This window comes from Crinia signifera, chromosome 5, assembly GCF_055691185.1.
Source record: "Crinia signifera chromosome 5, ASM5569118v1, whole genome shotgun sequence".
Lineage (NCBI taxonomy): Eukaryota > Metazoa > Chordata > Amphibia > Anura > Myobatrachidae > Crinia > Crinia signifera.
In genome coordinates, this window is record NC_139221.1 from 51,292,746 (window position 1) to 51,306,171 (window position 13,426).

The following is a 13,426-nucleotide window of genomic DNA, read 5'->3' on the forward strand; positions in this document are numbered from 1 at the left end:
CTGCTATCGCAAAATCTATAGCCATTGGGCTAACAGAGACTGTGACTGACTTATGGACTTATTTTACATCTAAACCTGGGAGTGTGGAGTCCTGTTGGATATAAGGAAAGGGGGCATCTATACCCCACAAGGAGAAGACTGCCAAAAACACACCGGGGAGAAATATTTCTAACAGCTATTACCTATGGTCACAGATGGATTAATTCTCTGAAATGCGGGACTGGTAACTATACCCATTGCCTCATATACTTTACAAAAAGCCTAAATTACCAAAGCCTCAATAGCTAACAGTAATATAGCCTCATATGAATTTAGTTATATGTTATATGTAGTCTGTCTTGTTTGTCCATTTTTTATTAAGAAGTGCACTTCGAATAACTGTTTTATATTGTATGGAGAATAAATTTATAATTTTGAATATATACCTGTTGTGTTTATTGTTCTGGGTGTAGCTGCGCCTCCTATAAACAGAAGTTGGTGATCTCACCAACCTTCTATCCCCAAAAGCTTTTCCTCCAGAGGATCACAAAAACCTCTGAATATAGGGGGCAGCAATCTAGACCCAGATTAAAATCCTTCCTCTCTGAAAAGGAGATATATATACTGATATCATCAGCGCTTCTGTGTGGCATATTGTCACAAAACCTACCCCACTAACATACAATAGGTGCGCGCCAGTGGTGTCCAGGTGTGCACCACTGGCGCAGCACCTCTAGTGCCCACCCCCCGCCACAAACCTTGTGTCCCCCCCTGTCTCCAACATGACCTTTTGTCCGGCGGCAACGATCCCCTGCCGCCCGCTAGCCGCCCGCCGCCCGTCACTCATTTTACAGTGACGTCGGCGGCAGGCTCGGGTATGGTCGGCGCGGGAGGACTCGGGAGCGCTCAGGCACCTGAGTCCTTCCAAGCCACCGCGATCATCCCTCAGCCTGCCGCCGACGTCACTGCTAAAAGTGACAGGCGGCCGGGAGTCTGACAGCGCAGCGGCAGCACGGGAGCTCCGGCGTACTAACGCCGGAGCAGAGGTGAGGGGGGGGGGGGGAGAGGCTTACAAATACACAGCGCCGCAGGACAGCTACCTTCCCCCCCCCCCCCCCCGGCACCGGGGCGCCCCCACCCCGACTCGCCTGGGGCGCTCCGGTGCCTTGCACCCAGGGGCGGGCTGGGCCGGGGGGCAGGATGCCATGTGCCCCCCGGGCCACTGTGTCATCTAGTGTACAGGGCCAGTGTTTTTTTTACACCTGCGGCCGCTCACAGATGGTCAACGTCGGCAGCCTCTGGCAATTGGTCCACCATACAGGGAGCTGGGAGGGCTACGTATTCATTCCTCCCCCCCCTCCTATGTGAAAGAACCACCCCCACCACACCACAGATTGGCCGATCTGCAGTGGTGCGCGCCGCTGATTGACAGCTGAGCCGGTGCCTGCTAGCAGTGCAGGGAAGCCGAGCTCAGCTGTCCAATTGTCTGAAAGCAGCAGCCTGCGGCTCTGTGACTGGCTGGGCACGCAGGCTGCGCACTGCGCAGGGAATTGAAGCAAGAGGCGGGATTACGGCCAGCCTGTGCCTGTCAGCATACACTCCGTGCAGCAAGCCTCCTGCTTGGATAAAGGAGTGGCTGCTTTCTTGTACAGTACTAAATTCCTGCTGCCACCCACAAGTAAGGTATCCTGGTTCCTATTACAATGGAAGTGTTTATCCTCTGTGTGTGATATATATATATATATATATATATATATATATATATACACACACATACCTATATGTATTCATGTGCATATAATATTTATGTGTGTGTGAATGGAGTGCATACAGACCACCGGCATTCAGGGTGCAAGCCAGGAGTCAAAATACCTGCATCGGCATCCCCACCCCCACACAGAGTCTTATAAGTGCCTACCTTACACCTCCCTCCCAACTGCCTAAGCTTAACTCCCCCCCCCCCCCCCCCCCGGGTCCGCAAGCTCTGGATACGGGCGCTTATGCGCAGCTGTATCACAGACTGCTGATAACGGTGGACGTTGAGAAGTAAAGCTGTAGGTCCACAGTAATTACCAGTCTGTGATAAGGCCGCTCTGCCGACCATAGGCGGACGGAGATTGTGTGCGGCTGTGCTCAGCTCTCTGTGTCAGAGCTGTACTGACAGTTTGCACATGTAAGTGACTCAGAATATATTCATGACACTGCGCACTAAAGCTAGTGGCCGTGTCACACAGGACCCGCTCAAATTGCTTATTACCCAATGGATTAAATTAGGATTTAAAAATTGGCTGCTTTTTGTGATTATCATGTCCAGATGTCCTTGTTTCTAATCTGTTTGACACCGCCGTGTGTCGTAAGTAATAGTGACACCGCCGTGTATCGTAAGTGATAGTGACACCCGCCGTGTGCCACTTATTGATTACTTATGTGTGGTAATTCATGATGATATTTGTGTGACACCGTCGTGTGTCTTTTATTGTTATCAGACACCTAATCCTGCATCCTGACTCCATGGGATTTCCCCTCTGGTTCGTTATTATCTTCACTGCTGCGGACACTTGTGCTTCATTTCTGCATATTGATTTTACTGCACCTAGCACACCTAAATTGTTGTCCTCACAACATGTTTCGGGAGCACATGGGCTGATGTGCTTCCTTTATCGGTAGTACACTGGGCTTTGGTCTATATACCCAATATTGGAATATGATAGATCACAGCCAGCCAATCAGACCCTGGTCTGGGTTTTGAAATGTATGAGCGTGCTTTTGTTTTACAATTTAATAGCTACACCCGCTGGTCCTCTTTAGCCCCTGAGGAAAACTACATGTAGCATTTGAAACAGCTGTCGGACCTGAATATCCCGCAGGGAGAAAATTTCACGAATCGTCTTATTGCATAGGTGGCATCCTATCACAGTACCACACAGAGGTGGCATCCTATCACAGTACCACACAGAGGTGGCATCCTATCACAGTACCACGCAAAGGTGGCATCCTATCACAGTACCACGCAAAGGTGGCATCCTATCACACTACCACACAATGGTGGCATCCTATCCCAGTACCACACAATGGTGGCTTCCTATAGCAGTACCACACAAAGGTGGCATCCTATCACAGTACCACACAGAGGTGGCATCCTATCACAGTACCACACAGAGGTGGCATCCTATCACAGTACCACACATAGGTGGCATCCTATCACAGTACCACACAGAGGTGGCATCCTATCACAGTACCATACAGAGGTGGCATCCTATCACAGTACCACACAGAGGTGGCATCCTATCACAGTACCACACATAGGTGGCATCCTATCACAGTGCCACACAAAGGTGGCATCCTATCACAGTGCCACACAAAGGTGGCATCCTATCACAGTACCACACATAGGTGGCATCCTATCACAGTACCACACAGAGGTGGCATACTATCACAGTACCACACACAGGTGGCATCCTATCACAGTACCACACAGAGGTGGCATCCTATCACAGTACCACACAGAGGTGGCATCCTATCACAGTACCACACATAGGTGGCATCCTATCACAGTGCCACACAAAGGTGGCATCCTATCACAGTACCACACAAAGGTGGCATCCTATCACAGTTCCACACAAAGGTGGCATCCTATCACAGTACCACACAGAGGTGGAATCCTATCACAGTACCACACAGAGGTGGCATCCTATCACAGTACCACACAGAGGTGGAATCCTATCACAGTACCACACAAAGGCGGCATCCTATCACAGTACCACACAAAGGTGGCATCCTATCACAGTACCACACAAAGGTGACATCCTATCACAGTACCACACAAAGGTGGCATCCTATCACAGCACCACACAGAGGTGGAATCCTATCACAGTACCACACAATGGTGGCATCCTATCACAGTACCACACAGAGGTGGCATCCTATCACAGTACCACACAGAGGTGGCATCCTATCACAGTACCACACAATGGTGGCATCCTATCACAGTACCACACAATGGTGGCATCCTATCCCAGTACCACACAAAGGTGACATCCTATCACAGTACCACACAAAGGTGGCATCCTATCACAGTACCACACAGAGGTGGAATCCTATCACAGTACCACACAATGGTGGCATCCTATCACAGTACCACACAGAGGTGGCATCCTATCACAGTACCACACAGAGGTGGCATCCTATCACAGTACCACACAATGGTGGCATCCTATCACAGTACCACGTACAGGTGGCTTCCTATCACAGTACCACACAGAGGTGGCATCCTATCACAGTACCACACAATGGTGGCATCCTATCCCAGTACCACACACAGGTGGCATCCTATCACAGTACCACACAAAGGTGGCATCCTATCACAGTACCACACAGAGGTGGCATCCTATCACAGTACCACACAGAGGTGGAATCCTATCACAGTACCACACAGAGGTGGCATCCTATCACAGTACCACACATAGGTGGCATCCTATCACAGTACCACACAGAGGTGGCATCCTATCACAGTACCACACAATGGTGGCATCCTATCACAGTACCACACAGAGGTGGAATCCTATCACAGTACCACACAGAGGTGGCATCCTATCACAGTACCACACATAGGTGGCATCCTATCACAGTTCCACACAATGGTGGCTTCCTATCACAGTACCACACAGAGGTGGCATCCTATCACAGTACCACACAGAGGTGGAATCCTATCACAGTACCACACAGAGGTGGCATCCTATCACAGTACCACACAAAGGCGGCATCCTATCACAGTGCCACACAGAGGTGGCATCCTATCACAGTTCCACACAATGGTGGCTTCCTATCACAGTACCACACAGAGGTGGCATCCTATCACAGTACCACACAGAGGTGGAATCCTATCACAGTACCACACAGAGGTGGCATCCTATCACAGTACCACACAAAGGCGGCATCCTATCACAGTACCACACAAAGGTGGCATCCTATCACAGTACCACACAAAGGTGACATCCTATCACAGTACCACACAAAGGTGGCATCCTATCACAGTACCACACAGAGGTGGAATCCTATCACAGTACCACACAATGGTGGCATCCTATCACAGTACCACACAGAGGTGGCATCCTATCACAGTACCACACAGAGGTGGCATCCTATCACAGTACCACACAATGGTGGCATCCTATCACAGTACCACGTACAGGTGGCATCCTATCACAGTACCACACAATGGTGGCATCCTATCCCAGTACCACACACAGGTGGCATCCTATCACAGTACCACACAAAGGTGGCATCCTATCACAGTACCACACAGAGGTGGAATCCTATCACAGTACCACACAGAGGTGGCATCCTATCACAGTACCACGTACAGGTGGCTTCCTATCACAGTACCACACAATGGTGGCATCCTATCCCAGTACCACACAATGGTGGAATCCTATCACAGTACCACACAATGGTGGAATCCTATCACAGTACCACACTTGCAGTCACTGAGCTCTTCAGAAAGACCTATTTTATTATCACAAATGTTTGCAAATGGAGACTGCATGGGTACACGCTTGCTATTATACACCTGTGGCAATGGGCCTAAATGAACCACCTGAAGTCAATAATTAACAGGTGTGGCCAAATATTTTATCTGTCTATATAATTATCTATCATATACACTGGTCTTTGGGGGTGATGTACAAGGTGCTAATGCCCAGGTGTACTAAATTTAAAAAGTGATAAAATTTAGAGTGATAAACCACCAGCCAAACAGCTCCTAACTGCCATGATACAGGCTGTGTTTGAAAAATAAGAGTTAATTGCTGATTGTTTGGGGGTTTATCACTCTCCATTTTATCACTTTTCTAGGCTTAGTACATTTCGCCCTATAACAAGCACTATTTTACACTTACGTTGAATCTCTGTGTGTAAAAGCAGATATACAGAAGATCATTTTATGATATCTGCAGACATCTAACGATTTTCCGGATATTATATGGTTAAGGAAATCATGCAGATGTTTCTTTAAAAACAATAAGCGCACCTTTTTGTCTTATAATGTTTCACATATCAGTAGGCTCCCCTGCCACTTGTTTCTGTGCAGTGGTGGACTGTCTGCTATTAATTAAAGGACCGGATGTATATTATGGGCCAGTGCTCTGACCTTGCCCCCCAGGCTAAAATTTGCCAGCCAGCCCCTGCTTGCACCGGCCCTGCTTATACAGCACCACAATCCCCTGTATGATCTTTCCCCAAAAAGTGATCGGCATGCAGGACATCTGTCCAAAAATTCAGGAGTAGCCCTGTACATGTGGAAGAGTAGGGAAGTGTGAGTTATTATATTATCATTATATTATTGTTATTATTCCCTCCTGAGAATCAGCCCTGGTGTGAAAGTAGGGAGTGTCGATGATTCATAATCGATGGTTTATGGAATACTTTTGCCATTGATGGGGGAAATCCAGATGGTTTCTCTGCATTGGTGGCACAGCACAGCCACTTGCCATATTACCATCGATGGCAACCACACTGGTGGCCATCCATAGTGAAGAGGATGACAAAGAAAGGAAAAAGCAACAGAAAAAGGGAGACAGGAAAGAGAATTCAGCATTTGCCTTAAACTATGTCTAAAGATTAGTCATAAAAACTATTATTATTGCACACTTCAGAAATGAAAATTGTTGAATAATGTGAATGATAGATGAGTATCATAAGGGCCCTTCCCAGATACATCACAAGCATTTAGCTTTCCAGGCACAATGCTCACAGCAACTATCCTCACAGCAGGCGAGTGGCGAGTCTGAATCATCTCTATTTCTGCTGAAATTCTGTAAAGTTCCTTAACTATAAATAAATGTACTGTGGGTGATAAGGTGATTCGCTTAATACTACTTTTTCTTTCATTCTAAATGTAATAGTTCCAAAATAGCATGAAAATTACGTATCAACAGGAACAGTTTACACAAATATTTTTACATGCAAGAAAGTAATTGCTCTTGAACCTCTAACCTGGCACAGAGATACGACCACAGCTAGCCGGGTTTTCACTGAAACGGTCGCATCCCATGCAACCATGCTAGGGATGCATCCATCCCCAGGCCATAGGCCCTTATTCTGATCGGTGCGGATATATCCGCGTGCGTTCGGCCCGCCGATGTTTTGTGTCTGCGCATGTGCAGAGGTGTCTCTGCGCATGTGCGAGCGGGGCGTACGGCCAAATCCCGCATGATCTGTGAACACTCCGAACAGGGGGTGGAGAGGGGCGTGAAGGGCTATTTGGGCTCATTACCATATGCATACGCCCCGCGTTTCATGGGCGTTCCCATGCAAACGCTGGGCGTACGTATGGTAATGCAGTCGTGACGCACGTGTAGGGGGCGGACATATGACATCGCCGGATGTCAGCTGCCCGCCCAGATCCCTGCTTTTGCACGGAAACATGTCCGTGTGGTCTGAGGTTGCGGGAGCTGGTGGAGCACTCGGTCCTGCAATCGATGGTCTGCGACCATCGAATGATGGGGGAGGTTCCCTTAGATGGAGGAGGCGTATTCCGTGAAAAATACACGTGCGGTCCTTTCGGCCAGCTTCTTATCGCATATGGACGGAGTTGGTGATCCGTATGGAAGGCGGGGTTTCGCACACACGGTCCTGGCCGCATATTCGGCTCCGGCCGCACCGATCAGAATAAGGGCCATAAAGAGGAATTCTGTTCTGCACACGGAGGCACTGCTGAGGGACAGTCAGACAGTATACACTGACGGTCCCAGCGATCGAGGTATAATTAATAGTGCCGGTATTAGAATAAACAGGAGGAACAGCGAGTATGCATAGTAACACCGTACGGAGTGGCACCGGCATCTCAAAAATTCTATAATTACAAAACCCACAAGGTATCTCCGTGGGGGCAATTAAAATATGCATGAAACACATATGTGGTGAGGGATAAATATATATATGTACATAAAAGTACCCTATGTACATTGAAGTGTGAGGACACTGTGGGAAAGAGGCAAGCCCAGATACACTGACCATCACAGTGATCGACACAGAAGCGGAGGTGTCGACCACTGAGTAATGAGAATAAAAGCATGTGCATTTAAGATACTCATTAAGATATTACGGAATTAATATAAAACAGAAGGACAACATGCGGGCTCAGATTCTGCAAGAATAATATAATCACCATACAATAGACAGTGTAAGGTGGGAACAGTTAAAAGAAAGCTCATATCTGACTATAAGTGAGATAATAATTGTATCCAATCACTCATAATAGAGTTGCCTATGAGCAACTTTGTATAAAGATATTGCTTATACAGTAACACAAGGCTATCTGCTGGCAACATAAAATACAGAAGAAACCCACTGAAAGTCAGAGATAGAGCAAATAAAATACATACAAACTGGCAGGCAGGGAGTAAGTAAAAACCAAAATATTAAAGAGCATCCACATCCCAATTTTTAACCACTTTTTCTAGTCTTTTTTACACATCTATACTATTGTTCTAATAAGAATGTGCAATTAGCACAATTCTTTTTTAATTATTGTGACAAATAAAAGCTTAGTTTTAATAAGTAAGCATCAGTTGGACGCCAAAAATAGTTATCTGCAGTGTGCACCCATTTTTTCTCTACTGTCACCCTCCCCCCTCTTTTCTCCATGTATACTTAGGTATTAGAGAAGGGTAGCACCATTCATCTATTTCAATAGACGAATTAATTAAATAATTAAAAACAAATATTAAATATTAAAGAGATAAGCAGATACGATATAAGAAGGCGAACAAAAGGACTATTTCAATGCGGAATAAACATCCCTCCCCCTTTTCCCTACTTCTCATCAGCAGAACGAATCTCCTCTGACTATCCAGCCCCCAAGCAGTCCAGTAATGGTCTGTGATAGTTGACATCGCTCTTGAATTTGCAAAAGTCATCAAGTAATGTAATTCCTTAGCGTATCATCTGTGACTTCAAATCTCGACCTTTTGACTGTTGACCTAGCCCATGTCGACCTAATGCATGTGTCAACCTAATGACCCTGTTGACCTAACCCCATGTAGACCTTCGGTGGTCGACCCAATGCACATCGACCTAGTTACCGTATACCGTTTAGAACATATTCCGATACATGCAATGCAACATGACACATTCCAGGAGGGACAGAACAAATTATAAAGGATAGCTAGACTCTGATTGGTTGGTATGGGCATGCGGTGAGGTAAATGGCTCAAGAGTCCCTGGCAAGTACCAGAGCCAGATATGCACACAATATATGAGCCATGGGGTACATGTGCAGCAGTGTGTACTGCTGGAGATTCACTGAGTTTTGATAAGAGATGTGCAGAAAAGGTAGCCAGGTGAGGCACTGCCTCACCTGCCATAGACTTTTTACTCCAGCGTTTTGACTATAAAAATGATTAGAATAATAAAAATAAGATTTTTTGGTACTCTTTACCTAGCACGGCGCCCACGATCTTGATCGTGGGCATCGTGAGGTAAAAAATCGCGTCGGTCGCGTCGTATGCGGGCTAAAGATGCCCGGACGCGACGCGACCGACGCGATGTCCACGATTTCCCCATTGAAAACCATGTTAAACATGGACATCGCGTCGGTCGCGTCGCGGCCGGCCATAAATGTGCACACGATGGCCGCGACGTGATGCCCACGATTTGCCATAGGAATCAATGTTAAAAGGCCCGATGGACACGATTTTCATGTTAAATGGCTGAATGGACCCGATTTTACCATAGGAAACAATGTTAAATGGGCCTTAGAGCCCAAATAGTTACCCTGAACTCTGAAATGGCCCCCCCAATTGTTTACGCCACCCCACGATCAACGTCAACCCGAAGCGTGGCGAGCGCAGCGAGCCCGCGAGGGGCGGCGGTACGCGTCCTCCGACCTTTTCATACCCCCACTATCCACTTCGGCGTGGAGTTGAGAATAGAATAGTGTGGCGAGCGCAGCGAGCCACCGAGCCCGAAGCGTGGCGAGCGCAGCGAGCCCCGCGAGGGGACGCGGATACCTTCACAGGTAAACGCGTCCCTTCGCGGGCTTCACAGGTGTCCGCGTTGCCATGGACACCTGTGAAGCCCGCGAGGGGACGCGTATAGCTGTGAAGGTATCCGCGTCCGCTCGCCACACTATTCTATTCTCAACTCCACGCCGACGTTGATAGTGGGGGTATGAAAAGGTCGGAGGACGCGTACCGCCGCCCCTCGCGGGCTCGCTGCGCTCGCCACGCTTCGGGTTGACGTTGATCGTGGGGTGGCGTAAACAATTGGGGGGGCCATTTCAGAGTTCAGGGTAACTATTTGGGCTCTAAGACCCATTTAACATTGTTTCCTATGGCCACATCGGGTCCATTGAGGCATTTAACAGTAAAATCGCGTCGGTCGGGCCATTTAACATTGATTGCTATGGGAAATCGGGTGCATCGCGTCGCGGGCATCGCGGGTACATTTATGGCCGGCCGCGACGCGACCGACGCGATTTCCATGTTTAACATGGGTTTCAATGGGAAATCGCGGGCATCGCGTCGGTCGCGTCGCGGCCAGACATAAATGTACCCGCGATGCCCGCGATGGGCGCCGTGATAGGTAAAGAGTACCGATTTTTTTTATAAATTGTTTGTATGTTTGACATACTTTATCAATTCAAAACGCCGGCATATGCACTAGTATGATAGGAAAGGCTGTGCTTCACCTGCCTCACCCCACCGCATGCCAACGTCTAATGAGTCTAGCTTATAATAAGGTTTGATACATCTCCCCCAAACTGTAAAGGTGCATACACACTGTACAATTTTTTTGACCAATTTGGTTGAAAGACATTTCCATTGAACCCAGTGTCCTGGACGAAAGACATTGACAACAGAGAAACGACGAATGATAATGCGCATACCCGCCAGTTGTTCATCAAGATTGTTCATCAACTGTGCATGCAACTCAATTTGGATATCTTTCAAAGGGAGCCTATATACTGTAGCTAGATCTTTCATCTTTCATCAATATCTTTCGTCAACATCTTTCGTCCAGGACACTGGGTTCAATGGAAATGTCTTGCAACCAAAATGGTCAAAAAAATTGTACAGTGTGTATGCACTTTAAGTCTAGAAACACAGAGACTCCTGTCCTCTATTTGGAAATTTCCTGAACTTCTCATTATCGATGGCTGTCATTCATCAATGGGGTCAATCATTGATGGATTATGACTTATATCGAATGGTTTTGCCATTGGAAGGAGAGAAACCAGATGGGTCCCTTTACCGATGGCACAGACTATATGGATTTATTTTTAATTTTTTTGCAAAGTGTCGGGACACGGAGCATAGCATCGCATGGCCTAACAAAGAAACTGGGTAATACTCATTTACGGTTTTTCTATTGATGACAACACCGTCGATAGTGAGCACGCAGATGGCCATCCCTACTGTTACATGTCCCAGGCCAGGTCTCTAGTTCTGTCTTGTGTTTGCACTTTGCACAAGCTGCAGCAACGGACAAACCCCGCCTCCTATACGATACATCTCCAGCACAGCGCCGTAGCTCCATGCATGACATCACCGACCAATGAGCAGCAGCGCTGCTGAGTCCTCCCAGAAATAAGCCTCAGTGTAGCCTGCACGTGTTTCCTGCGGCGCTGGCGGAGAACATGGCGGCCCCAAGCATAGAGCATGTGCTGGCCCAGGCCGAGAAGGACGAGGCAGAGAGGCAGCAGCTCATCACCGTGCACAAGGAGCTGGAGCTGCAGTATGACCGGGGGAACCTGCTGGCCATAGACCCCAACCCTCCGGACACCAAGACGTTCCGGCAGCGCAACCGAGCCGAGTTCCTGCGCTCCCTGGCCCGAGACAACACGCAGCTGCTCATCAACCAGCTCTGGACGCTGCCCACCCACCGGGCACAGGAGACGGTGGTGGCAGAGCTCCCAGAGCCCACCACCCGACTACCCCGGGAGAAGCCGGTGCCCAAGCCCCGGGCCCCCACCCGCTGGGAGGAGTTCGCCCGACTGAAAGGCATCCAGAAGAAGAAGAATAAGACCAACCTAGTGTGGGACGAGGTGCACAAGGAGTGGCGGCGGCGCTGGGGCTATAAGCGGGCCAAAGACGGCACCAAGGACTGGCTGATCGAGGTGCCGCACACCGCCAACCCCGATGAGGACCAGTTCGCCAAGAGGATGGCCGCCAAGAAGGAGCGGGTGGCCAAAAATGAGCTGAACCGCCTGCGGAACTTGGCCCGGTCACATAAGGGGAAAGTTCCCGGCGTGGGCCTCACCCCCACCGCCCAGCCATCCCAGAATGAGCTGGGCAAGGCCATGCATGTGGCTAAGCGCTCCACCGCCTCCATGGGCAGGTTCCAGGACAAGCTGCCCAAGGAGAAGGAGCCCCGCAACACCGGCAAGAGGAGGAAGTTCCAGCCGCTGCTAGGGGACTTCGGGGCGGAGAAGAACCGACAGCTGGAGATCCTGCAGATCCTGGGCAGCAAGAAGCCGCCGCTGGATGTCACCAAGGCGGTCAATAAGCAGATGCGGCAGGAGGACGCTGAGGAGGCTGCCAAGAGGAGAAAAAAGGGCCCTAAGAAGGGCGGCCGAGGGAGCAAACCTGGAGCTGGTCCTAAGAAGGGGAAAGGGAAAGGCCCTGCCAGGGGGGGCAAGGGTGCAGCCAAAGGGGGCAAAGGGGCTGCTGGGAAAGGGTTCGGTGGTAAAAGAAAACACAAATAATGGACTGTTACAATGTTCTGCAGGATATTGGGACAGGTACCCTGTGGGGATGGATTGTGTGGCTGCCACCTGTGATCATGGTTATGTGACCTTAATAGTGCCTTGCTGGTGGGAACTGTATATCACCCCATTAATGACTGGCCTGACAACGAGGATTTGGTTGCACATGTAACTGTTAATTCATAAAAAAAATATGCATTTGAAAAGAAAATATATATATTTTTTTGTGACTTCAAAATAGGAACTACGCAGATGGGCATGTGCCATGATTGAGTGCTGAGGCACAAATAAAACTCACTGATATTTTACTTACATAGCTTTGTAGTATGTTCCCAGAATAATGTTTTATATCCTGAAGGTGAATTTATTCATAATGTTTATATAACCACTCCACTTAATGCTTTAAGTTTGGCTTAATGCGGCCATCCCCTAGTGCAAGGTCTCCCATGTAGTGCCTCGTGATCTCCCAAGACAGGGTCGCACACGATACAATGTATCTGATCCTAGCAGGGGCTACGGGCTGTGACCAAATATTCATGGCAGCCCGTAGGATCTGCAATGTGCTTATGTGCACTGGAACGCACATTGCAATCGCAGGTAAATGACATGCGATGTGTCACAACAATGCTTTGGAATCGCATAAAAATGGTCATATCGCATTAGTGGATCCAGGGCCTTTACATTTGCGATGTGGAGACTATTTTACTTGTTGGGCATGTGTGCAACATATAGAGTTAAGTG

At 48.5% G+C, this 13,426-nt stretch overlaps 1 protein-coding gene across 1 annotated transcript; it reads left to right on the top strand.

Annotated features, from left to right (window-relative positions):
• Window positions 1–11,519: 11,519 nt before the first annotated feature.
• RRS1 (regulator of ribosome synthesis 1) lies at window positions 11,520–12,997 on the top strand. The gene has a single exon (XM_083187193.1). The coding sequence runs from the start codon at window positions 11,618–11,620 to the stop codon at window positions 12,683–12,685; it is 1,068 nt and encodes a 355-aa protein (XP_083043319.1). The 5' UTR covers window positions 11,520–11,617; the 3' UTR covers window positions 12,686–12,997.
• The last annotated feature ends 429 nt before the right edge of the window (window positions 12,998–13,426 follow it).